The following is a 27,103-nucleotide window of genomic DNA, read 5'->3' as shown; positions in this document are numbered from 1 at the left end:
GTTCCTGCTGCAAGGCCGCTAGTGCTTCGGCGGGATCCATGGCCTGTTCTAGCTGTTACGACGGGGTGGTGGAAGCACTGGACCGTACACCGATTTCCCCTGAGGAGGCAGCCAGGCCGGTCACCCCGCCAGAGGGTCCTGATGCACGGCAGCCGAAGCACTATAGGTAGCTGGACAGTCCGTAGAGGAGCAGGAAAGGTGGATGGCGCTGAGCACACGAAGTTCACGACGGTAGCCCGGGTGACGAAGCTCAGGGTCCGAGGCCGGGTTGTAGGGTCAGGCGGGATCCGGAACCTGCTGAGCGATGGAACGGGTCACCGAACGGAGCCAGGGACTGGAGACTGGCGGAGCTGCAGAGGTGGTGGGACATCCGCCGAAGTCACCGTCAGGGTCCAGGGATGGACTTGGTTCGGAGCGGCTGGCGTGGCAGGACAGGCTCTACGAGACAGGACAGGGTTAATACAAGGCAAAGCACAGGGCAAAGCAATACGGGGACCTAAACACTAGCTTGCTAAACACTTAGAACAGGCCCCGCCCACCAGGAAAGTGAATCTTAATATACCCTGTACCTGTCTATGCAATTTCCTGTTTCTAGGTGCTGGCCCTTTAAGAAAGGGTCAATGACCGCGCGCGCGCCCTAATGCACATGCGCGAGGCCCAAGTACCAGAAGCCAGTCCAGGGAGCGGTGCAGAGGAAGCAGGGGTGCCCGGCTGGGAGTCCCACGTCGCAGAGGAGCGCCGGGAGCGGGGAGCTGGACGCATGGAGGCCGCAGGCGGGGAAGAGGAGGCCGGGACCGGAGTGGTGAGCAGGGGACGCCGCCGGGGAGCGGGGAGCGGGCCACGGGGACCGGAGAGCGGGACCAGGGGACCGGGAAGTGTGACAGTAGTGCAGCAAGAAGGCGCTCATGTGTCTTGTGCATCCAGGAGGACAAAGTCCTTGGTTTGTTGGTGGCAGAGAGGTGAGAATCGTGCCTCCTTCCTCTGCCCTCTCCCCCCAACCTCGCACAACCGAAATGTGAGCAAGCTCTCACTCATCTGCTGAGTCTTCCATGCCCATCGCAAGTTCGTCCTCCATTTCTTCATGGGCTCCTGCACCTTCCTCAACAATTTTTGCTGATACTATGTGCCCTTGTTAATCCCTATCCCCCACCATGACTGCCGCCTATGTGCCGCTTAACGTATGGACCTTGTACATCTTATTATCCCTTCTGCATATGACTCCTCCTGTACTTCCTCCCCTTCCTCTTGGACCAACACCTGACTCCGAATAATGCTTACAGTGTGCTCCATCTTGTAGATGACCAGAATTGTCACGCTGAGAATGGCATCGCTAGTGCTAAACATCTTCGTCGACATTTGTAAACTGTGTAGAAGGGTTCATAGGTCCTTGATCTGACACCACTCCAGCAGCGTGATCTGCACCACCTCTGGATCAAGTTAGCCCAGGGTATACATCATACCGTATTTCAGCAGGGCTCTGCGGTGCTGCCACAGACGCTGCAACATGTGCAGATTCAAATTCCTGCGTGTCGGAACATCGCATTTCCGGCGTTTAACCGCCAGACCCTAAGACTTCAGGAGCGATGAAAGTTGTTGAGCTGCTGGGTGCGAAGGATGAAAGTGAGCACATAGCAGCGTGCCCGCTGCACAAGGCCATGTAGGCCGGGATGGTATTTTAAAAATTGCTGGAGAATCAGATTCAACACGTGAGCCATACAAGGCACGTGTGTCACATTGCCCTGACGAAGGGCCGCAGACAGGTTTGCATCATTGCCGCACACGGCTGTTAAGTCACCAACGTAGTCCACTCAATCAATTTGTACTCCGGTCGCCAGGTGACAACGTGTTCCTTTCGTGCATAGTGCTGATGATGGGAAAGGAGTCGATGCCTGCGGCGCAGGTGGACGCAGGTTATGGTCACCCACTGGGTTGCGTTACCTTGACAGATACAGAACCACAGGCTGAATGTAGGTGGTGGGTATCTCACAGATGAAGTACCATCATTCAGCTACAACCAATGGGAAGACACCACACCCTTTTTTAGGCCCCTCCAGTCTGCAGACCACTGCCAGACAAAGCTATGAACCTTTTGTTACTGTTACCCCCAGTTCAGTTTTATGAGTTTGTGTGCTTGTTACCTGACTACTTTTCCTGCTTGCTGTTTATGTACCTCGTTGGCCGATCCGCATTTCACCTCTGCTTGTTTTCTGATTAAGTCCTGGCCATCCCATTCTGTTCCTCTTCCTCAATTAATGTTTTTGACCCTGCATGACTACTATTCTCTGGAACTGCTGCCTTCCACAGGTATTGATCAACTTAGGCCCTGTGTAATTCCAAATCACTGTATAGGGGTTAAAGGGTTTCAGGGTTCTGGGTGTCCAGCTTGGTGAGTGGCTTGCCTCTAGCCTATCCTTTACAGCCCATCTGAGTGTGTCGATCCAGGCAGGCATTACACCGTGCCCTCTGCAGAAGGCCATGTAGGCCGGGATAGTGTTTTAAAAATTGCTGGACAACCAGGTTCAACACGTGAGCTATACAAGGCACGTGTGCCACATTGCCCTGAAGAAGGGTCGCAGACTGGTTTGCATCATTGTCGCACCCGACCTTCCCTGGCTGCTGGTTGAGTGGAGACAACCATTGATGAAACTCGATCTCACTCTCCAGAGCTAACCGTCCACAATTCCTCAGCGGTGTCTCCCATTTCCCCTACATTTCAAAGTAAACATTTGACCGCCTGATGGCCTTGAGCTCTGCTGCCAGCATAGTAAGGAGGTGTGTGGGATTCCTTGGGCGCAGTTACAACGCGGGTGGCCTGACCACACAGGGTTTGGGCCGAGGTGGAGGACCTACACGAGGTTGAGGAGGCAGAAGCAGTGGAGGAACTTGTACATACAGATGAAGGATTGACACACAAGTCGTGTGGACGGCAAGACTTGTACAGCAAACCCTTCTCCATCTCTCACCATAGTTACCCAGTGCCCAGTCAGCAATATGTAACTCTCCTGTCCATGCTTACTGGTCCAAGTATCTGTGGTGAAATGCACCCTGTCACACACAGAGCTTCTCAAGGAATCGGTGAGGTTGTGTGCGACCTGCTGTGGTAGCGCGGGCACGCCTTTCTTGGAGAAGGAGTGACGACTGGCCATCGGCTCTTGGGGCACTGCAATGGGCATAAGGTCTCGAAAATCCTCAATCTCAAAAGGGTGTAAAGGCAGCCTTTCTGTTGCCAACAAGTTGCAGATGATGAAACTCAACCTCTTAGGCATGTCATGCCCTTCGAAAATCATGTAAAACACAGCGAGGGGACTCCAACCACAGTCTCCCTCGTTGCCACTAATTGGGCCACACACACCCCACTTGACTGGCATCAGTTGACCCCCCTTTTGAAAAAGAAAAAGATGCTTTGCATGAAGCACTCTCAAAAATACGCGTGCCTTTCCCGTCCCCTGGCTGACCCAGGGGAAGAAAAGTCCTCTGAGAGCCATGACTTGTTCATCTTGGTTCTTTTAGAAACACAGCGAGGGGACTCCAACCACAGTCTCCCTCGTTGCCACTAATTGGGCCACATACACCCCACTTGACTGGCATCAGTTGACCCCCCTTTTGAAAAAGAAAAAGATGCTTTGCATGAAGCACTCTCAAAAATACGCGTGTCTTTCCCATCCCCTGGATGACCCAGGGGAAGAAAAGTCCTCTGAGAGCCATGACTTGTTCATCTTGGTTCTTTTAGAAACACAGCGAGGGGACTCCAACCACAGTCTCCCTCGTTGCCACTAATTGGGCCACACACACCCCACTTGACTGGCATCAGTTGAGCCCCCTATTCAAAATGAAAAAGATGCTTTGCATGAAGCACTCTCAAAAATTCGCGTGCCTTTCGCCTCCCCTGGCTGACCCAGGGGAAGAAAAGTCCTCTGAGAGCCATGACTTGTTCATCTTGGTTCTTTTAGAAACACAGCGAGGGGACTCCAACCACAGTCTCCCTCATTGCCACTAATTGGGCCACACACACCCCACTTGACTGGCATCAGTTGACCCCCATTTTCAAGATGAAAAAGATGCTTTGCATGAAGCACTCTCAAAAATACGCATGCCTGTCCCGTCCCCTGGCTGACCCAGGGGAAGAAAAGTCCTCTGAGAGCCATGTCCACATTGTCAGTGGACAGACACGTGTGCTTATCTGCCAGCAGACCCCCAGCAGCACTGAAGACAGGTTCCGAGAGAACGCTGGCTGCAGGACACGACAAGATCCCCAAGGCGTACGTGGCAATCTCAGGCAATTTATCCAGATTGGAAGCCTAAAATCAGCAGGGCTCAAGTTGCACAGTAATGGCATCGATGTTTCCTTGCATATACTCATATATCTGTGTGTCCTCCTCTTTTTCCTTGTCCAGCTCTTTTGTTTTCGCATGAGTATATGTCCTTGTCACTTTCCCATGTGTTTGTGTTGTGTTGTGAGTTGTTTGTCACCTTTTGGACACCTTTGAGGGTGTTTTCTAGGTGTTTTTATGTGTTTGTGAATGCCTGCCATTGTTTCCTATGCAGTTCGAGTTCGGTTCGTCGAACGTTCGACGAACCAAACTCGAACGGGAGCTCCGTTCGGCGAACCGACCTGGAGCCGAACCGCGACCGGTTCGCTCATCTCTAATTATAATTACACTCTTATTTTCCAGGCATCGTGTCAGGATGTGCTGAAGAAAAGCGGAGAATATGAAAGTCTGCAGAGATGAGCTGTGGCCATGAAAATTCATCATGGCATCTGGACAAAATAAAGAAAAGAAAAAAAATGACTCTTCAGAGACGTCATCTATAAGGTACCTGGATCTATTTGTGATGCTGACTAATTCTCATCAGTACTGTGGTTCCTGTATGGTCTGAAAAGGATTGATAACTACAACTCCCAGTATCTTCTTACCATTGTTTAGGACATACTGAAGGTTCTAAGTTCATGAGATAAATATGTATACAGGGCTGATGTGACATTACAATTGATGAATCATATACTTGTAATGTGTTTCTGTATTTCTGTACCTATGGTGGTTTTGGTGATATATGTCTGTACTGATGGGCATTTTGATGCTGTTTCTGTGTCTATGAAGGTTCTTGTGAAGTGTTTCTGTACCTATGGTGGTTTTGGTGATGTATTTTTGTACTGATGAGGGTTTTGATGCTGTGTTTCTGTACTGATAAGGGCTCTAGTGGTGTATTTTTGCACCTCTGGTGGCTCTCAGTTGATGTATTCCTGTGATGTTATAAGTCCTGATCCTGTACAAATGTAACAGTTCAGAACTTGTAAGATTACATTATACAAGGCTATGTTGATAAAGTATTGTGCCATCTGCCAATTTAAGGGTACTATATTTTTTAATGCTAGGAGCATTAAAGGATCTATCCCACATTTGTGATGAGTCTGCACTGACTCTATAGCGGGCTTTACACGCTGCGACATCGCTAGCATCGGCTAGCGATGTCGAGCGCGATACCACCCGCCCCCGTCGTACGTGCGATATTGTGTGATCGCTGCTGTAGCGAACATTATCGCTACAGCAGCGTCACATGCACTTACCTGCTCTGCGACGTCGCTCTGGCCGGCGAACCTCCTCCTTTCTAAGGGGGTGGTTCGTGCGGCGTCACAGCGACATCACACGGCAGGCGTCCAATAGAAGTGGAGGGGCGGAGATGACCGGGACGTAATATCCCACCCACCTCCTTCCTTCCGCATTGCCGGTGGAGGCAGGTAAGGAGATGTTCGTCGCTTTTGCAGTGTCACACACAGCGATGTTTGCTGCCGCAGGAACGAGGAACAACATCGCTAATAAACAGAAAACAATTTTTTGTTTCAGGACGACCTCTCTGCAGCAAATGATTTTGACCGCTTTTGCGATCGTTTAAGGTTGCTCATAAGTGTCACCCACTGCGATATCGTTAATGATGCCAGATGTGCGTCACAAACACCGTGACCCCGACGATAATTCATTAGCGATATCGTAGCATGTAAAGCCCGCTTATGTGTCAGTCTATGTGACTGCAGACTTATGAGTTCTCACAGTGCGCACACTGCACGCTGTCAGTATTTTCTGGTACTGGCGAGAGTGGGAGGTCACAAAACCCCAAGTATGCTATTTACATTCATATGGTCATGTGCTGACTAGACATGCGTGGCCTTGATCAATGAAAATGTATTGCCTGTGGTCGGACACGTCTAGTCAGGATTGCATACTTTTGCTGATATGACCGTCCAATCTCACAATTGGCACTAGAGAATCCTAAAAGTGTGCAGTGCAAGTGCTGTGAGAATTCAGAAGCTTGCAGTCACCTAAAGTGACTGCAGATGGTCATCTCAAACCTGGGCATGCCCTTTAATTATAAAATGAAGCCTTGTAGCATGCCCAATCTTAACAGCATGTAATACGTATACTCACTGTAAGGATTTGGCTTTGCTAGCTGGTTCCAGCAGTCATCACATGGCCACTCCACTCACATGTGATTTTCATACTTACGATCACGTGACAATTAGCTTTTCTTCTTGTCGCTCTCTTTTTCACTTAACATTGAGAGAATTAGGAAGAGCAGCTTGTCATTACATGACTAAGTATGCAAATCGCATATGAATGATTGGTCACATGACGACTACTCAGATGGCTGTGGGGGAGGGAGTGGAGTGCAGAAGTGGAGTTTTTCCAGAGTGGACAGTGGGATTGTGGATCGTTTGAGGACTGGAGGCGGAGCTGGGTGGAGGCGGAGCTGGGTGGAGGCGGGGTGGAGTGTCAAGTGGGACTGAAAATTCTGCCAGTATGGGGCCCTGAAATTCCTGGTGGTGGCCCTGATATTACCATACATTGCTATACAGAAACACAATACACTTTACATGACATCACATTACACAATGTATCAACATTCTGTACTGCAGGGCTTGTACCACCTTAAGAGTTTGGGTTGTAACTACACCCACCAGTGACCGACAATTGACATTTGTTTAGCCCATCCTCCTCTGCTCTACCTGTACTGTCTGGGCCTCCTGCCGTCCTTATCTGGCTGGAGAGGCTTGTGACTACTGCAGCCAATCACTGGCTACAGTGGTGACCAATGCATTGCCACTGTAGTCAGTAATTGTCTAAATCAATTGGATCTCTGTAAAGCCAGAATGGGATGTACTGAGACCGGCTTATTAGTCTGTCATTCATTTTGTTAATCTTAATTTTTTTTTGTATCCTGATAAGTGCTCAGTCCCTTCTCAGATGTCCATGCCCCATGGCACATGTGCCTCTGCTGTTTCCTAGAAATCCAATGTAAGACCGTATATAATAAAATGCTTGAAATATTCTAAATTGTAAAGCCAAGTAACGGTGAGCCTGAGTTCAAGACTGAAAAAACAATTGTTCCCATGTTTTACTTATTTATTTTTGTAGCAATTTATCTGCCTACCCACTTAAACCCATAATTATGTACTATAAATCTGCACAGAAGGATGAATCTTTTCAAAATAACCGGACAATAATCTTGAAGTAACTGCTATTTATCCAGCAGAAACCTGTGTAGTGACGGTCTGATTCATCTATTTTCCATGGTATTGTTCTGGTTGTTTATACTTTTCTATACTATTCTTGTCTCTGTATGGAAAACACCTGGTTAGCAAATATGTATTATGGATTAGACTCAAAACAATGACTTCAGTGCTGAGATGAGCATAGCCACTAACCCGAGGCAACCCAGAAAAAAACAAGGAATCATCATCAGCAGTGGGAGGTGATGGAGGAAGGATTGTGCAATGGGAGTGATTACTCTCTGGGTGCAGTTATTACACGATCTTCCACTAGGAGAACTTCTCAAGAGACTTTAAATAAGACTGAAAGACAACATTCTGCATTTAGTGGTTTGTCTCTCCAGCCTGTCATCAACTCTCTTTACATAGGGGATAGAGAACCTAACTAACTGAGTAATCTACGCTATTTTTAATCGAAAATGGCTAATTCAGGCTTACAATTGTTAGGATTTGCTTTGGCTTGTGTAGGGTGGATTGGGTTTATAGTGGCTGTAGCTATTCCTCAATGGAAGATGTCCTCTTTCGCCGGAGACGCCATCATTACAGCGCAAGTGACGTACGAAGGACTATGGATGTCCTGTGTCATGCAGAGCACGGGACAGATGCAATGCAAATCATATGATTCTCTCCTGAAGTTGGGAAGTAAGTACAACTGTGAAAACATGGTATTTGACTTTATCTATCTAGAAACAGGGTGCGGAAATGAAGTTTATAAAAGATATCTTAGCTGACTGGTCCCAGTCATGTCTTATGTAACTAACCTGATGTAAATTGTATTGTTTACGGGGTTTCTAGAGTAACAAGATTTAGTTAATAGTGGATATATACTGTATAGGTAGGTGTATATATATATATATATATAAGATGTCAGTTACATTATCAGTAACAATGTTGTATGACGTAAGTTGTCCTGCATACTTGACTTACTTAATCTCAGTTTTACTTGAATATTACTACTTCTATTTATCTATATATCCATCTATCTATCCCTCTATCTATACATCCATCCATCTATCTATCCCTCTATCTATACATCCATCCATCTATCTATCTATCCATCCATCCATCCATTTATTCATCTCTCCAACAGCTAATAGAGGGTGAGAAATATTATGGCTTCATATGAATGCTTAGAACATAGGACATGATTAATGCCTCCCTGTTGGGTCATCTTACTCTTCTTCTTGAGGGTTTGACTCCAGATATTGGGTTAATCATTTTCAGTTCTATATGAATCCAGCCTGAGTTGTGTGTTGCTTTTTCTACAATTTGATAAAAGTATCTTTCCTATATGATGCATTTATGACTAGGAGAACATTTTATGATTGATCTGTACATTATGATTCAGTCACAGTTACCTGGCTCCTTCACATTGACAGACTATACAGACCTGTTTCAGGATCATATTGATGTCAGCAGCAGTTCAACTTCAATGAAAACTGCTTTAGAACTTTTTTTTATAGGATTTTATCATATTGAATTATATAAACTTCTATGTTCTACGCAGTGTTAACTTTATGACATTAAAGTTAAAATCCAGTGCGATCAGGTATACCACTAAAGGAATGCTGCTATGGTGTACAGACAAGTGAGGGCAAGTCAAGACGAAGGGCCTATTTAATAGTATGGTACAAAAGGTAATGATGTGCTTAGCTCAGAGGAAAAGTCTAGTCTAGTGTTTCTCAATGTTCCTAAGTACACCTTACTCAAAGGACACCAGGAAACTGTGAGGGATATGATCATACAAAATTGCAATGAAAAATAGAGGCTAAGCAAAGCTGCCATACCCTGTCGAGATAAGGTGCATAACCTGTGCCCAGGGGTCACATGCAGCCCACCATGCCTTTTTATGCTCCTTTTGTATACAGTAGCTTCCATGTCAGAGGGAAGATGAGTAATATGATTCTCCAGAGAAATTATGGGCAACCACGGCTAGAGCACTATGTAACCATATGTGGGGGACCATACATCAGGAGATTAGGGCTAGTTAACCCTTGTTTAGCAATCCATACATGCATATAGGCGTGTTGGCTGCCTATGGATGCTGCTCTCACTATTAAAGGTGTGCTGGGTCTTCTCCTCAATAGAGTACTGATTGGGGGAGAAGAGCACAACCATTCTCCACATATATGGGAGCCTTAGTAGGGGGACCTGCATCTCTTAGATATTTGTGACTACTTTTGAGATGCAATAAATCTCTCAAAGGAAAATAACCCTTAAGTTTTATGGCACCTCTTGAAAATCTTTATATGTGGCTCTCAAACCAGGAAAGATGGTGCACCCCTGCCCTAGTGACATTACTTACAAGTTAAGAACTAAGAATCTAGTCATTTTATGCTAGAGATTGAATCGTATGCAATCCTATGTCGTTACATATCATAGGAATGCTAAATGATAAACAATAGGGTGACCATTGAACATTGCACATGAGCTGTCACCCAGCGCTCAAGATTCAGTTATCCATAGCTAAACAACAATATAGGTTGTGGTCTTTTTATTATTATTATTATTATTGTTATTATTATTATTCTGGGAAAGCTTTATGACAATCACATTGGGAACTAATATGATCATCAGTTAACTTTTTCAGAGCTTCTTAAAACTCATCCAAGGCTCTCACCATTCAATTTTATGCTAATTAAGGAAAAAACCCAAAGTGGACAGTTGTCAGAACTTACATACCGGTGAATTGAGAAAGGTGTGCCGCTTTTCTGATCACAGGAGACTGGGGAGCCCATTGTCTAGACAGGAGTGAGCTTCAAAGGTTGGACCCTCATTTATTGGATATTTATGGCATAGCGGTGCATGGTGGCCCAGTGGCTAGCAATGTTGCTTTGGAGCACTGGAGTCCTGAACTCAAATCACACCAAGGACAACATCTACGATGAGTTTGCATGCTCTCTCCGTGTTTGTGTGTGTTTCCTCTGGATACTTTGGTTTTCTCCTACACTCAAAAGACTGATAGGGAAGGCAGATTGTGAGCCCCAATGGAGACAGTGATGAGAATGTCTGTAAAGTGCTTCGGAAAATGTTGGCACTATAAAATATATATATATATATATATATATATATATATATACACATATGCATATGATATCTATCTACATATACTACGTATATATATATATATATATATATATATATATATATATATATACAGTGTGTATTTTTATATATATATATATATCTATATATATATATATATATATATAGATATATATATATATAAAAATATCTATATATATATATATATATATATATATATATATATATATATATATATATCTATATATATATATATATATATACGAGTAAGATAAATATCATATGAATTCACCATAAATGTATGTCTGTAAAGATTGCCCATTAAGGCCCATGTTTTACAAATCTTTATAGATGTTTCCACAATGGATAAATCATGATTTATAAAGATTACCTGGGGATGGTTATAAATTATCACGTTAACTGGAGCCTTTGCCTTCACAGCTTTCATATATTCCTTTATTCTTTTTACCATGAGACTTGCTAAACAAGATATATTACAGCAGCCACAGAAGCAGTTGGGAAATTATAAAAATCTTGGCAATAAAAGTGTCAGCCTAAAATTCTCTCATATGTATATTAATTTTATCAAAAAAGCCGTTAAACCTAAACTGCAGGAAACAACTGTCAGGTGCCTTTTATCCAGAAAATTAATGGCTTGTGGCCTGAGACATGAAAGTTGAGTTAATCAAGGGTTACTGATTTTGTAATCTAAGTTTCACACAGCAAAGATGGCTGGTTCACATCCTCCTCTATCAATGGCAGGATCTGAACAATGCTCTACATGTCTTCTTACATACATTCAGGCAAGATCAGGCCTGTCAAAATAGTCACCCTAGAGAGTTACATATTTTCTACAAAGCAACACTCCTCCCAAACATAAAAGACAAGAATTAACAGAAAACCCTACTTTAACTGTAGAACATTCCAGGTGCAGAATACTTAACCATTTCATTCCCAACCAAGGAACAGCAGTAGCCACAGACAGAAGAGTGCCTCTGTGCACTATAGATGTAGCAAAGTTTATTTTACACAAATATCACCGTACTGGTATTTCCCTAAAAAAATTGGAATATGACACCCAGGTTGTCATTCATCAATGATTTGTGCAATATTATTTTAATCTTCTTAAGTGAAATAGCGTTCTGCGATAAAATGTTAAAATTGTGTGTTGTTTGTTAAAGGGGTTGTCCATTACTAGGACAACCCCTTCTGATTACACATATTTCCCCCAGATAAAATAATAAAGCCTATACTCACCTCCTGTACAGTGCCCTTCCAGCGGTGATCGGGCTCGCAGTGCCAGGGCTCACTTGGGGTTGTGACGACACACGAGCCCCGAAACCAATCAGCGCTGTCTTTCTTCTCCCCGCCTTCGGACTAAATGACCAATCAACAGGAAGTGAGCGCAACTGCTGCACTCACTTCCTGTTGATTAACTTATTTCGTCTGAATGCAGGGAGAAGTAAGCCGGTGCTGATTGACTGCGGGGCGCATGTGGCGTCACAATCCCAAGTGAGCCCTGGCACAGTGATCCCGGACACTGCTGGAAGGGCACTGTACAGGAGGTGAGTATAGGCTTTATTATCCTACCTGGGGGAAACATGTGGAATTAGAAGGGGTTGTCCTAGTAGTGGACAACCCGGTTAAGTTAACCTTTGCTACATGTGAATGCCCCTTGCTCTCCAAAAGCTCATTTTTTTTTTTTTTATATTTATATACAACTCATATTTGTAAGCAATGAAAATTAGCAGCTCATTCCCTTGTACGCAATCTAATTGGCACATCACGTTTTAAACTTTCATATGAGGCCTTTGTTAAGTGGACTCCAAAAGTTACCTTAAGAAAAGGCTTTTATGTGTCCCACTGTATAGGCATGCCAGGGAATATGTCACCTACAATCCTCCTCCCTTTCCTTATATCTCAGACTGAGAGACTAAGCCCTATCTTCCAGGCAGCGTCTTGTAATTAGGATCGGCCCTCAGGGTAAATCATGTGACTCACTGGCATGGCATAGGGTGCGGCTCTTTCCACTACTGTCATCCCAAAAGATGCCATGTTACAGTGAAAGATATTGTCACCTCAATTCTCAATGCAGCATGGAAAAAGTCATCAGACCCTTGCCTTAAGGGTGTTTTACACGCTGCGACATCGCTAGCGATAGCTAGCAATGTCGTGCGCAATAGCACCCGCCCCCGTCATTCGTGCAACATTTGGTGATCACTGCCGTAGCGAACATTATCGCTACGGCAGCGTCACACGCACATACCTTGTCAGCGACGTCACTGTGACCGCCGAACAATTCCTCCTTCAAGGGGGAGGTGCGTTCAGCGTCATAGCGACGTCACTGCGGCGTCACTAAGCGGCCGTCCAATAGCAGAGAAGGGGCGGAGATGAGCGGCCGGAACATGCCACCCACCTCCTTCCTTCCTCATTGCCGGTGGACGCAGGTAAGGAGATGTTTGTCATTTCCGCGGTGTCACACATAGCGATGTGTGATGCCGCAGGAACGCCGAACAACATCGTACCTGCAGCAGCAACGTTATTTTGAAAAGGAGCGATGTGTCAACGAGCAACGATTTTTCATGTTTTTGAGCTCGTTGATCATCGCTCCTTGGTGTCACCCGCTGCGATGCCGCTAACGGCGCTGGTTATGCGTCACTAACGACGTGACCCCGACGATATATTGTTAGCAATGTTGCAGTGTGTAAAGCACCCTTAAGGGAGGAAATTGTGACTTGTCAAACCTTTAGCACTTTATTCTTCCAGTTTACTACAAGCAGATGGTTATGCTGCTTTTGGAACACACAACACTTAGCCAAGTAGCTGGCAAGTTGATGTAAGGTGCAACTAAGTAGACTGAGGCTTCAGGTATCCAAGCCCTAAGAAACAAGAAGTAAAGCCAAGACCACATTAAAACCCCTTAATGACCCATGACTTGTTATGTACGTCATGAGTAGTTTCCCTGCCTTTTGATGCAGGCTCGCATATCGAGCCTGCATCTTTCACTGCAGATAAAGGCTGAATCAGGTAGGCGTCATCTGTGTCTAACAGCTGCAGGTGGACTGGCACTCTGCCTTTGGCTGTTAACCTGTTCAGGATCGCAAGATGCTGATGAATGGTCATGATAGTCTGGGATCTGATGATCCCTGTGTCTGTCATCTTAGTATTCCTATGAAAACCAACACATGGCTGCCGTTCATAGGAGATTGTGATTTCTTCTTTATACAGCAATGCCAGGGCATTGTTGTACATGAAACAAGTGATCAAACTATCGCAGGTTCAAGTAGAACTTATCCTGCAAACAACAAGCCCTCACACGGCTATATTGACTGAAAAATAAAAAGTTATGGTTCTTGGAATAAGGGGAGGGAAAAAAGGAAGCACAAAAAGGAAAATTGCCTGGCCCTTAAGGGGTTAACATTCTTCACCAGACTCTGAACAGCTTGGGGAATCTCCAGATATATGGATTGTGCTAGCAATAGCAATGAATTAATGGATTCCTGTGGTTGATGATATACATTGGCATCTGTCACCCATACGGCATTATGACATCAGAAAAAATATACATTGTTTCCGGATATCACTACAAATAAAAGAATATAATAGTTTTTCAGCTTTCATTATGTACCAAATACTAAGGGGTACTTGGCACATTGCGATATCGCTACTGCCATATCGTCGGGGTCAAATCGAAAGTGACGCACATCCGGCACCAGTAACGACGTCACAACGTGTAAAGCCTAGATATGCCGATAAACGATCGCAAAAGTGTCATAAATCGGTGATCTGTGTAGCGTTGGTCATTTTCATAATGTCACACCAATAAGAGATACGATGTTGTTCCTCGTTCCTGCGGCAGCACACATCGCTGTGTGTGAAGCCGCAGGAGCGAGGAACATCTCCTTACCTGCTTCCACCGGCTATGCGGAAGGATGGAGGTGGGCGGGATGTTTACGTCCCGCTCATCTCCGCCCCTCCGCTTCTATTGGCCGCCTGCCGTGTGACGTTGCTGTGACGCCGCACAACCTGCCCCCTTAGGAAGGGGGCTGGTCGCCAGCCAGAGCGCCGTCGCAGGGCAGTTAACTCTGTGTGAAGCCGCCGTAGCGATAGTGTTCGCTACGGCAGCTATCACAAGATATCGCATGTGCAACGGGAGCGGGTACTATCGGGCTCGGCATCGCAAGCATTGCCTAGCGATGTCGCAGAGTGCAAAGTACCCCTAAGAGAATTGAGAAGAGAACAGATCCTACAATACACTAACAACTTTTTAGCTAACAATGGTTTGCTATACTCACTGGTTTTCAGTAAAGTAACATAGTCCCCAATTCATCAAAGCTTTTATGCCAATATTTTGGTGTATAATCAGGAGAGAGATGAGTTTGATGGTTCTTTGATGTCCTGTGAAGGAGATAGTCGATCTCTGAAACATGTTGATCTGACCTGTATTATAAATAAAGAAATGGAATAGTCAACTTCTGTCATCTGGTGATAGCGCGGTACACTACAAATCTCTCTCCTGATTACACACCATTATTACGGGGCTGCGTCTGTTGCCATTTCTTCGTACGTTGCACTAGGAGTTGTGACTTTTACAACCCTAGTAGGAGAGTGTGATTCTGTTCTCATATATTGGTGTTTATTTGGTAAGACCATATTGCATTCTTTCCCTCGATAGTTATTTTAATATTTTGGTGTAAAAGATTTGAAAGGTCACAACATTTTTGCGCAACTTGGAGTTGCGCAAAAATGATGTGACTTTTACCGATTTCACACCAGTTTTCATACCAGGGCACAGTAGGGACATGATGGCACAGATTGTCTAATTCATGACAAGTTATGATGATCCTTATGCCTTAAATCTTACTGCAGTCACTGGGATCTTCGCCAGTCTTTTTGAACTGGGGCCATAGTATTTTCACACCTGTCAAATACTCTAGGGACTATCTCCATACTGTATTTGATTGAGCTTTGGATTCCACTTGAAGTTGGAAACAATAGCATAGTCTAAAGGCCCCGTTACACGCAACAACATCGCTAACGAGATATCGCTGGGGTCACGGAATTCGTGACGCACATCCGGCGTCGTTATCGACGGTGTTGCGTGTGACACCTACTAGCGTCCGCTAATGATCCGAAAACAGCAAAAATCGTTGATTGTTGACACGTCGTTCCTTTCCCAAATATCGTTGCTCATTTTGGATGCAGGTTATTCGTCGTGCCTGAGGCAGCAAACATCGCTACATGTGACACCCCGGGAACGACGAACAACAGTGTTCCTGCATCCTCCAGCAACGAGGTGGGAGTGAAGTTAATGCGGCTGCTCTCCGCCCCTCCGCTTCTATTGGTGGCCCGCTTTGTGACGTTGCTGTGATGCCGCAGGAACCTCCCCCTTAAAAAAAGAGTTTGTTCGCCAGCCACAGCGACGTCGTTAGGAAGGTATGTGCGTGTGACGCGTACTAGCGATATTGTTCGCCATGGGCAGCAATTTGCTCATGACGCACGAACGACGGGGGCGGGTGCGATTGCTAGCAACATCGCTAGCGATATCGCAGCATGTAAAGCGGACTTAAGACAGATAAGGCTGAAGAAAAACACCTATTGTGTTATTTTTTTGGAGTTCAGACAGAGACATGACAATATGGCCAAAATGTAATCTGAACTTGCACTTATTCATATAGAAATAACATACACATATTTATGCAACTCCCAATAATATTCCTTACTATATTACTTTTGTTTTTGTTTTTTTTTATGATTTGCCATATGCATGGCATAAAGAAGTAAGCATGCCAAGGTTGATCATTTTTACTCATGGTATCTAGATTTTTGTATGTCTCTATTAGGATAAAAGAAGGAAAATCATGCAAAAAATGAAGGTATCACATTTGAAATAAAAGCTTCAGAGGACTAGAGGTCTAACTATACTTGAAGGTATTTCTATCAGTTTTTGATAGTGATTGCTTCACCCTTAGCAGCAGTACTCACATACAACCTGTCTTTTTTCACATCTTGACTATGGAATACCTTCAACATGAGAGCAAAGCAGTCATCAAAAAGTTTGCTCTGTATGCCACAATCAAAAGAAACAGTTGTTGATAAGTCTTAATACAGACATGGCACTCAAGAAATCTCTAAAGCTAAAGGACAATGTTACTGTAAATTTTATTTAAAGCAGCACTCGAGCTCTTTTTTTAATACATTAAATCTAATTCCCATCACCTTGTCTTATACTCACCTTCCTCCATCTTCATCTGTTATCGGTACCGCAGTCTTGGTGATTTATGACCTGCCTGCAGCTTCAGTATTTCATGCAGTGCGCCGGAGGTCACAAATCTATATAGCTCTTGAGAGCCCTGTTTTGGCCTTCTTCTGGCTCTCATAGAGATGCATTGAGAGCTTGTGATGTAACCTCTGAATTCCAGGCAATCAGAAGTTACTATCACAAGATGGTGCCACGGGACCAGAGTGGCATCAGTAAGTGGTGAAGACCCTGGAAGCTGAGTATATGACACGGAGCAAGGGTCTTAAATTTAAATTGCCACTCCTGAAGAACAAACACTGGAATGGTGCATTAAAAATGGGGTACATGCTGAATTTGATTGAAAATATCTCCCATGACTTCTCGCCACTGCTCCCTTTTGGTCTTTGTTTGCAGGACTACAATGAGAGCATCATGTCTACAACACATGACCACAGCAGCTACCTACTGGGTTCAGCAGTATTTTGCCATCTAACTAGGCAGTACCGCTAGACCTAGTGATTTGCTGTAGTGGTCACATATTGTCAGTGTGACATTATCGCTAAAACCATGTAAACACAACATTGGGTGGAAGCAGAGGAACAGCAGAGGCTTAAGTACTACTTGTTTTGCTATTTTCCCCACTATTAAATGAACTCAGACAACCCCCTTGGGCTATGGTGATAAGGGGAAACAAACAATTGCAAATCTTTCCAAGAATAATCAATTTTACAAAACTATTCCAAGGGAAAAAATAACAACCCAAGAAAGAAGTCACAAACGTTCTTGGGGGACTTGCCAAAAAACAGCTATTTTGTATATATAACCTAAGGTCAAGATTTGGGACTCGAGGATAAGAAATAAACATAGTAAGGAATCTTTTTTAATTATACAATTGTAGAGTATATATGTGTATATATATATATATATATATATAAATATATATATATATATTTTATATATACACACATACTGTATATCTCATTGATTAACGTTTGCTAATTTAAGACAGCAATTCTGATAACAATGTTTTTTTAGAATGTTTTTTAAGTTCTTCACACAATTCAAAGAATTCAAACAATCTCTTAACTTTACTGTATAGATTGACGCAAGTGCACAATACTATTTGTATATATTTTTGAACTTTAGATTTTTTTTTACTTACATATTGTCTACTTAATACAGATACACTACATACCATAAAACAGATTAGCACAAAACAATTGCATCCTGTGTCTGGGGGGGGCTTAAAGTGTTAATGGTCCCCGAACCCTTCATTAAACTTCATGTATAAATTTGAAACAAATCTAAATCAATGGTCAAGTTAGAAATCTTAATTACACATAAGCTGAACTGAAAATTGAGTCTAACTGCAGGGATTAAATTCTGTAGAGCTACAGATGTGGACGTAGCATAGAATATATTATACTTCTTTATCTCTCAGAAAATGTAATCCAGGGAAAAACTTCCATAACCACACAAAGAGTAGACCAGGGTTGGGTTTCCGTGCTTCAGGAGGTAGAAGAATCTTTTGGATGAACTTACAAAAAAAACAGAGCCAGGTTTAAACTTGCTTACAGCTTAGAAATGTTGCTACTTTTCAAGTTGAAACTTGGCAAAGAATTAAAAACAGGAAGATTTTCAAAGATGTTGTTATTATACAGTCACCTAATCTTGGATGCGTAGAGACATAATAAATTTGGTCGGCCATGAAGATAATAAAACCTCTGCCAAGAATAGTAAAAAAAGATAAAAATCAATGGTAAAAGCTAATAAATGTAATATCCACTGATGGTTACCAATGACTTACTATGGTTTTAGGTATTTACTTTGACAGCATGTTACTGGTTGGATGTTTGGCGAGTTTACTTGGGTTAGAAGATTTAGAATTACCTGTTGTAACCACTGAGGACTAACAGTTCTTTTAAACATTTTTTTTCTGTTATAAGTGGGGATTTAATGATGAAAAATATATTATAATGTTTGTATATGCCAATACGGAACTAAAGCAGGATGTGACAAATAGAAAAGGCTCCAAGCCACCATGTGAGACGCAGCATAGCCATGAATTATGCATCTTACTGTATCATTGTTAAAATCACCCAAAGCAATATTCTTCATACATTGCTTAATATATCAATGTGAAATAAGAAGGCTAAGGAGAAAAAGTACTCACCCAATAGAGACATATTTAGGGAACCTGTGCAAAGGCACATGTAATGCCTGCAGCTACTTGCTAAGCAAATGTGGGAGGTTATGTGATGCCCTATACAGCTCTGTATTATAGAGGTGGAGGCAATGCTCATGGAGTCAGTAAAAGTGCATTTTTTTGTATATAGACCAACTTCTAATCATGGACCAATACAAAAGATACGAACAGAATAATCACTAAGACAATCATTTTGTACCCATGTAAAATGCATATTATTAATGGCACATCTAACCATATAAACAAGGAGAGGTTTGTTGCCCACAATGATGATTTAATGTCCTTCATTAACAATACAATTTGCCAACAAACTAGCAGTTTGCTTATCCATCAAGTTGATTGTCGTCATGTTTACAATGGTCAATGATCAAAACCAAGAGTTCTTGTAAACCTTCTTTGATTATTGACCTTTAGAAATGGGCCTTAGGTACCTAATACAGCATTCACATGTTGTGTTTTCTAGTTATATTTCATACCATTAGCTTAAAGGGAATCTGGCGGGATAAATTCACCTCCCACAGACTATTTATATGCACATGTAGCTCTTTCAAAAATAAGTCCAATAAAACCGTTACTTGGCCATTCTGTTCCTCTTATTATTGAGAAACCAGCATTGGAATTGATATGTAGCCTCCAGTCCAGCTCTATTCCCTGGCCAGCGCAGCCCCCTCCTTTATGTATGATAACTCCTTAGCATGAATTCCCATGGCACAAAAGGCTGTCAATCCAGCAGGAGAAGACAACATGGGGCAGAGAATAGAGCTGGAGTGACGAAGGCTTCAGACCCACCATACTTCTTCAGCCTTATTTGAATGTCAAACACTCATTTCGCAATAACTGAGGAATGGACTGGCCATGGAAAGATATTACTGGGCTTGTCTTTGAAACTGCTATATGTAAATAGTTTGAGGTGTGAAAGCCTACTGAAAGATTCCCTTTAACTCCACTCATAGCTCCATCCAGCTTTGACTGGATATCAATATTCTATTCTTTCTCAGCTATACTAATATCAAAGATGAGGTCTGGTTCACTTATTTATTGACTGACTCCATAGAGGTGTTAATTTAGCAAATTACCATCTTAACCACTGATCACTTTCTTTCTTCTATATCAATTCTACATTTGCAAGAACCCCGGTGTTGCAATGTGAGGACTAGAGGTAGTGAGAATTGAGTCTCACCATCAGCCATGTCAGCAATCTCTGCCTGATGGACAGAAAGCCTATGAACCAATTGCTCTCAGATGGCATGCCTGGCCTTTCTTTTAGTTAGCTGACATTGTGCAAAATCATCTTTGCAGCATGATGCATATATGACATTGCACCAAGCCGGCTAATCAAAAGAAGGGCCACAGATGCTGGCCGATAGTAGTCAGTCCGCAGGGCTCAGATGGTCACAAATCACTGGCAAAGCCACTAGGCCAGGTTCTGCAAATTGTTTTACACCATTTCTAGTGAGGTCTGAACAGAAGAGTACAATCAGGCCTAAGCAGCCCAAAATATTTTAGCATCACTTAGTATTAGGGAAATGGAATATTAGAATTAACATTGTTTACACTGGTCAAAATATAGCCTAATATTTGGATGCATTCTGAATGTAACTATGTGATTTACTAACATGCCTTTCTTCTTTATTCAGGCACTATGCAGGCCACTCGGGCACTGATGATCTGTGGCATCCTTGTAGGCTTCTTTGCTGCTTGCATTGCTGCAGTGGGAATGAAATGTCTAACTTGTCTACAAGATGATGAGGTGAAGAAAGCCAAAGTAGGAATCGTAGGAGGCGCACTCTTCATTATTGCTGGTAAGATTCATTTTATTTAGCATTCCTTTCTCTAACAATCATTTGAACTTTCACCTCCTTATATGCTAAAGTTTACCTGTAAGTTAGTTTTCCTCCACTTAAAAAGGAATATGTCAGTAGGTTTCTGTTAGGTACTCTGAGAGTAGCATAATATAGGGCAAGAGAGCCTGATTTCTAGAATATGTCAGTTATTACACTGTCTTGTAGTTTCAATGCAATCAGTATTTTATCAGCAGGAGATTATCACTACAGGACTACATCTCACATGCCAGGCAGTCAGGATAATCTGTACCCTGCCACCACCACATATTGGCAGCTTACAGACAATGCACAGTGTACATAGGAAGCTGTCAATCAGTGGTGAGGGCGAGGTTATGTACAACTAGGAAGTCTTAGGGTACTGTCACACTAAACAACATACCAGCGATCCCGACAATGATACGACCTGATACGCATCGCTGGTAAGTCGCCGGGAGGTCACTGGTGAAATATCACAGTCAGACCTTACCAACGACGCAGTAATGATAGAGGTCGCAGTAGAGGCCTGTATAACGATCTCAGCGGTCATTGGGATACTGTCACACAGCGTCAAACACAGCGATGTGTGCTGCCCTGCGTGAGCCCAACGATCAAAAAGTGAACCAGAGCAGTGTGTAACGATCAGCGATTTCACAGCAGGGGCCAAGTCGCTGCTTAGTGTCACACACAGCGAGATCGCTAATGAGGTCACTGGTGCGTCACAAAAACTGTGACTCAGCAGCGATCTCGCTAGCGATCTCGCTATGTAAGATGTACCATTTTGTTCTACTACATCTATATCAGACAAAACTGGGATTTGAATGCAACAGCTGTAGAAAAAGACTGGGATTTTATGAAAACTTCTCCAAGCAGCTCAGTAAGTGATACACCCCTGAGCTTAATACCAACTCAGTTGCAATTATAGAATTTCCTGATTTTATTATGGACAGTAGTTGGGTCATGAGATTGTGGTCTGACTACCACGCCAGTACTTATTCTTATGTCTGACCAATGAGTCAGTCTCTGACTGTGTGAACTAGAAGACATTTACACCTATAAGATTTCTACTGGCAGCACACAGGCTCCTCACTCATCTTTGCCCTCTTTGCTTCTCTGCATGACCTTCCATGGTGCTTTTGGTAGGGTGCTTTTTTAAGATGTCCAATGTATATTTATTTCACTTTCCATCTCTTCTAACGAATTTGTTCTCTTTTCTTTAGGACTTTGTGTTCTTGTTGCAACAGCATGGTATGGAAACCAAATAGCAAGAGATTTCTATAATATCTACACACCAAGCAATTCCAAGTAAGTTCAAAGCTATATTAATTTGAACACATTGCACAAAATAATCCATTTATCATATACTGTGAATCACACGTGTATACTTCTGAATCCATTGCTGTATCACTTAAATTACTGGCTGCAGCCATTCTGAAATGATCAAAGAATTTAGATTCAGAAACACAGCGGAGCTGCCCCTGTCCACATCGGGCACTCAATAGATACTGTGCATTGACTGTGAGGCATCAATCACAACAGAAGGTGTGCATGTTTCTAGTTACTAGTCCTATAATGGTAATCACAACGCAATAAACCCTTGTTTACAGAAATAAATTCACACACTAATAAGAGAGGCACAGTTGTTTTTTTATTTTTAACTCTTGCAGCATGCTGTCCTCAGCTTACATAGCAAAAACTTGTTGAAAAATTCCCTTTATATACAGGTTTTTAGCAACTAGTATCTAAATAGTGTCTTCAGAGAGAAAAAGGGCAGCAATTTTAGTGTCACCTATGTAGCATTTCGATTAATCAGTTATATCTTCCTAAGATACCCAGACTGCATATAGGTAAGGCATGGATGATAGAGAAGTGCTAGAGATAACACGGTATCACCCCAGTGGTGACATGTCTTCATAACATGTCAAAGATTTTTATAAGTACTATAACACTTTTATTATGAAAAACTTCCCAGTGTTCAGATTTCAGAACAAGTCTCATGTGCCAGCACTTTTAATTTGAATCACTAAAGAGAAATTCCTCCCCTTTTTGGTCAATGATGTATATGGAAAGAGTTGACTCAAGTCATAAACTAAGCCAGCCCCTATCGCTGTTATGCCTTATTCAGAGCCAAAAGGGGGCTGGTTCTGTCTCTGAACCAGCCTTCTCATACACCTCACCAACACAGTGAGGAATGACTAACCCAATGTGAAAATGGAGCTAATTGGACCCTGGACTGGCACTGAAATCTAGACATTGGGAAGCCATCATGAATAAAGTATATCAATAACTTTAATTTATTTCTACTTGAAGCACATACGCACTACTTTTGATGTATTTTTTACGTAACTTCAAGACTCTTTTAAAAATAATAAATGTTGGAAATGCAAATACTACAGAAAGTAATTCAGATTTTGTTTTCTGTCCTAGGTATGAGTTTGGTCCAGCTTTATTTATTGGCTGGGCTGGCGCTGCACTGGCCATTTTGGGAGGTGCCCTTCTCTGCTGTTCTTGCCCCAGAAGAGAAACCTCATACCCACCATCAAGAGGCTACAACAAAAATGCACCTTCAGCCCCTTCAGGAAAAGACTATGTGTAAATCAGAATGATACTGACTAAATATTTCACTAGGAATTGACTGCCATTAGAAAAAGAGTCCCACTTGCCAAAATTACTTGCTACTTTTTACCAGCAACACAGTCCATTACTCTAGTAATTCAAAGAAAGTGGCTCAAAACATCTTGGCTTGAAAGTAAAAGATGACAGTCATTAACTTATTAATTGAGCAGTGATTAAAAGGTCACAATGTATTGGGAAGTCAAAAAGAAAATTAAAGTCAAAAACAAAATAGCAAATTTGCCTGATGTGGAAAACCCATGTAGATTGGTTTATTTATGGAAATGTAGTCATCAGTCATGATAAAGAACAGATTGCAAATCATGCTAAATGGTCATTAAAATGCATTTCTATATTAACAACATATAAAGCATCACTAATTACTGTCCGATACATACATTTATAAGTATTAAGCACTTTTACATATCAGAATCTCAAAGGTTATTTTTTGCATAATGAGGAATTACGGGATGTACCTCTCATTAGTCATAGTTAAATAGCGCTAAGAGACTATTTATTGCAATAAATGAAATACTGTGCAAGCCAGCCGCATAAAATCTTGGACTTCTTTAACTGGCTCTAACAAATCAAAAAAAGATATTTCTTAGTATCAATGATCTTTTTACATAGTAGTATTCTTGGAACTAAATTGTAAAAAACAAAAATGCTCCTTTTAGTAGTATACAGTATATACATAAAAGAAGCCTCGGAGCAAAGATTAAAATGGGGTCCTTTATTGGTGACAATTAACATTAACACTATCACACCCTTATCAACATGAGACAAGAAGAATTTAGGGTACCGTCACACTTTAGCGACGCAGCAGCTATCCCACCAGCGATCTGACCTGGTCAGGATCGCTGCTGCGTCGCTACATGGTCGCTGGTGAGCTGTCAAACACGCAGATCTCACCAGCGACCAGTGACCAGCCCCCAGCCAGCAGCGACGTGCAAGCGACGCTGCGCTTGCACGGAGCTGGCGTCTGGAAGCTGTGGACACTGGTAACTAAGGTAAACATCGGATATGGTTACCCGATGTTTACCTTAGTTACCAGCGCACACCGCTTAGCTTAGCATGTGCAGGAAGCAGGAGCCGGCACTGGCAGCGTGAGAGCTGCGGAGGCTGGTAACGAAGGTAAATATACGGTAACCACCTTGGTTACCCAATGTTTACCTTGGTTACAGCTTACCGCAGGCTGTCAGACTCCTGCTCCCTGCACATTCAGGATTGTTGCTCTCTCGCTGTCACACACAGCGATGTGTGCTTATCAGCGGGAGAGCAACAATAAAAAAACGAACCAGGGCTGTGTGTAACGAGCAGTGATCTCATAGCAGGGGCCAGATCGCTGCTCAGTGTCACATACAGCGAGATCGCTAATGAGGTCACTGCTGCGTCACAAAAAACGTAACTCAGCAGCGATCTCAGTAACGATCTCGCTGTGTGTGAAGTACCCCTTAGACTTTTTTTGTCCCCTTGTCTGTTTTCTTAAGATTCCTGGGTAAATCTCCCACAATCGTTTTTGTTGCCATTGTTGGACCTGAGTAGAGATCAGTGAACCTGAGGTTCAATTTTCAAACCGAACACCAACTAAAAAAAACAGAGCTTGGGTTCAGAATCTTTACGTGCAAATTTAACTTGCGCGAGCAATGCTGTGCTCAGGTATGCTTGGTGCTCAGCCCAGTGTGAGCCACTTACAATTTTTGTACGGCTCGCACTGGGGGTAACAACAGTGTAATCGGATGTAGTGTGTAACTAAAAAAAAATAATTTTTGAAAAAGCCCACCCTTTCCTAAAAGTGATCTGTTTATGGCTGGCTGTATGTGGGCAGAGACTCAAATTGCCAATCAGTGATTCTGAACCTCCTCAATCCAAGTTCGGACCAGTGAAGGTTTGGTTGGTTTGTTGCCAGAGAAAAATTCACTCATCTGTAGACCTGAGGAGTAGAGATTCCATAGACCTGGCCGGAACCCCTCTCGTTAGGTCCCCAATGACTTCCTTCTATGGTACGTACAGACAAAAAATGCAGACAAAATAAAGAAACATTCACCAATTCCTCAATCTACTCCTTTGCTTTAATCCTATTGTGACTGATATTGAAAAGAAAACTTGGAAATACTTAAAAAAAATTCATCTGTGTTTCAATAGATCATGCAAATGCTTTGTCTTCCTCTTCATTCCCTAATGGTAACATAGCTGTTTGAGACCTTACAAGTGTCACTTACCTGCAGCTCTGCATCATTTTGAAAGAATAATAGGCTTCGAGGTACGAAATCAGACGTAGAGCTTGTAAAAAGTTTACTCATTTCAAAGCCACTAAAGTACAGTATCCTTAATGAATATGTGTATGTCTATATGTATAATATTCGCTTTGCAATTGATAACAAAATATATTTTCTTCCTTTAAAATGTAAATTCATCACTGTTAGATTTGATAGTATTAGGAATATGTCTTGTCTAATGTCAGTATGATAAATCTCAAGGCTCCTCCGAGGTGAAAGGGTAAAGGATATTCAAATGTCAATGAGCTTTGGAGTCGATGCATTTCTTAGTATAATAAACCTGAATTGATTGTTTTTGTGATATTTTTTTAAATAAATGACTTGTTTTTACAGTAGCCAAAATGTATTTTTTGTATTGACTGGAGTATTTATATTCTTTATTTTACTCACATACATAGAGTTAATAAATTCCACTCAGCTTTTAGATATCATCATCCCAATCTCACAATCTACAATCCCTAGCTGTATGTCATTGGAGTGTGGGAGGAAACCGGAGAACCCAAAGGAAACCCACACAAACACAGGGAGAACATACAAACTCCTTACAGATGTTATCCTTGGTGGGAATTGAACCCAGGATCCCAGCGCTGCAAGACTGCAGTGCTAACATATGACTGTGATATATAATATTTCCACTTTGTGATTTCTCTGAAGACTGCACAGTACAGTCAAGAACTGACTATATGACATTCGTAAAAGCCAAGGGAATGACAGAGTACTTCCCTATATCAGTAAGGATTACATTAATGGCATATTCTACCAAAATACCAGTATCAGTATTCAGAAAACCTCTTTAATGGAAATTTTTCTTCTAAAAGCAAAAAAATTCAAGTTAGTTTCTAACTAAAATGCTCATTATTTTGAGTGAAATGTTTCTCCCTTTGACTCCTACAAAATAGACAGACACTGCTGGAAAGAAGATCAGAGTCCAAAGTTTCATCTGACAGATGGATTCTTGTTTCACTCAACACTAACCTTAATCCTACAGACTGTTTACTCCAATCCGGTAGAAAAATGATAATAATTAGTGATGAGTGAGCATACTCGTCACTGCTTGATACTTGATTGAGCAACAGGGTGCTTGGGTACTCTCTTTACTCGATCGAGAATCACGGATGCTTCAGCACCATGCTTGAGTCCCTGCCCTGTATAATTTGTGGCTTTTAGACATCCAGTCAACATATGGAGATTGCCTGTCATACACGGTAATGCCATAGCCATATGTTGGCTACTGGCATTACTGTGATTGGCCAAAAGCCAACATATGGTGACCTGGTGCTGCGATACTCAGCATACTGTCCTCAGGAAGCATTTCAGGGAGAGTTGTTCCTGTAGCAGGGAGACCTGGCATATAGG

At 42.6% G+C, this 27,103-nt stretch overlaps 1 protein-coding gene across 1 annotated transcript; it reads left to right on the top strand.

Moving 5' to 3' along the window:
- The first annotated feature begins 7,823 nt into the window (after nucleotides 1–7,823).
- On the top strand, nucleotides 7,824–26,089 carry CLDN1 (claudin 1). Its single transcript, XM_075340478.1, has 4 exons — nucleotides 7,824–8,185; nucleotides 20,673–20,837; nucleotides 22,076–22,160; nucleotides 23,283–26,089. Exons 1-4 carry the CDS (start codon nucleotides 7,963–7,965, stop codon nucleotides 23,449–23,451), a joined length of 642 nt encoding a protein of 213 aa, XP_075196593.1. The 5' UTR covers nucleotides 7,824–7,962; the 3' UTR covers nucleotides 23,452–26,089.
- Nucleotides 26,090–27,103: the final 1,014 nt, after the last annotated feature.

This window comes from Anomaloglossus baeobatrachus, chromosome 3 (assembly GCF_048569485.1).
Source record: "Anomaloglossus baeobatrachus isolate aAnoBae1 chromosome 3, aAnoBae1.hap1, whole genome shotgun sequence".
In the NCBI taxonomy this organism is placed as follows: domain Eukaryota; kingdom Metazoa; phylum Chordata; class Amphibia; order Anura; family Aromobatidae; genus Anomaloglossus; species Anomaloglossus baeobatrachus.
The sequence above is the reverse complement of the archived record's forward strand: the minus strand, read 5'-3'. Positions and strand labels throughout refer to the sequence as shown.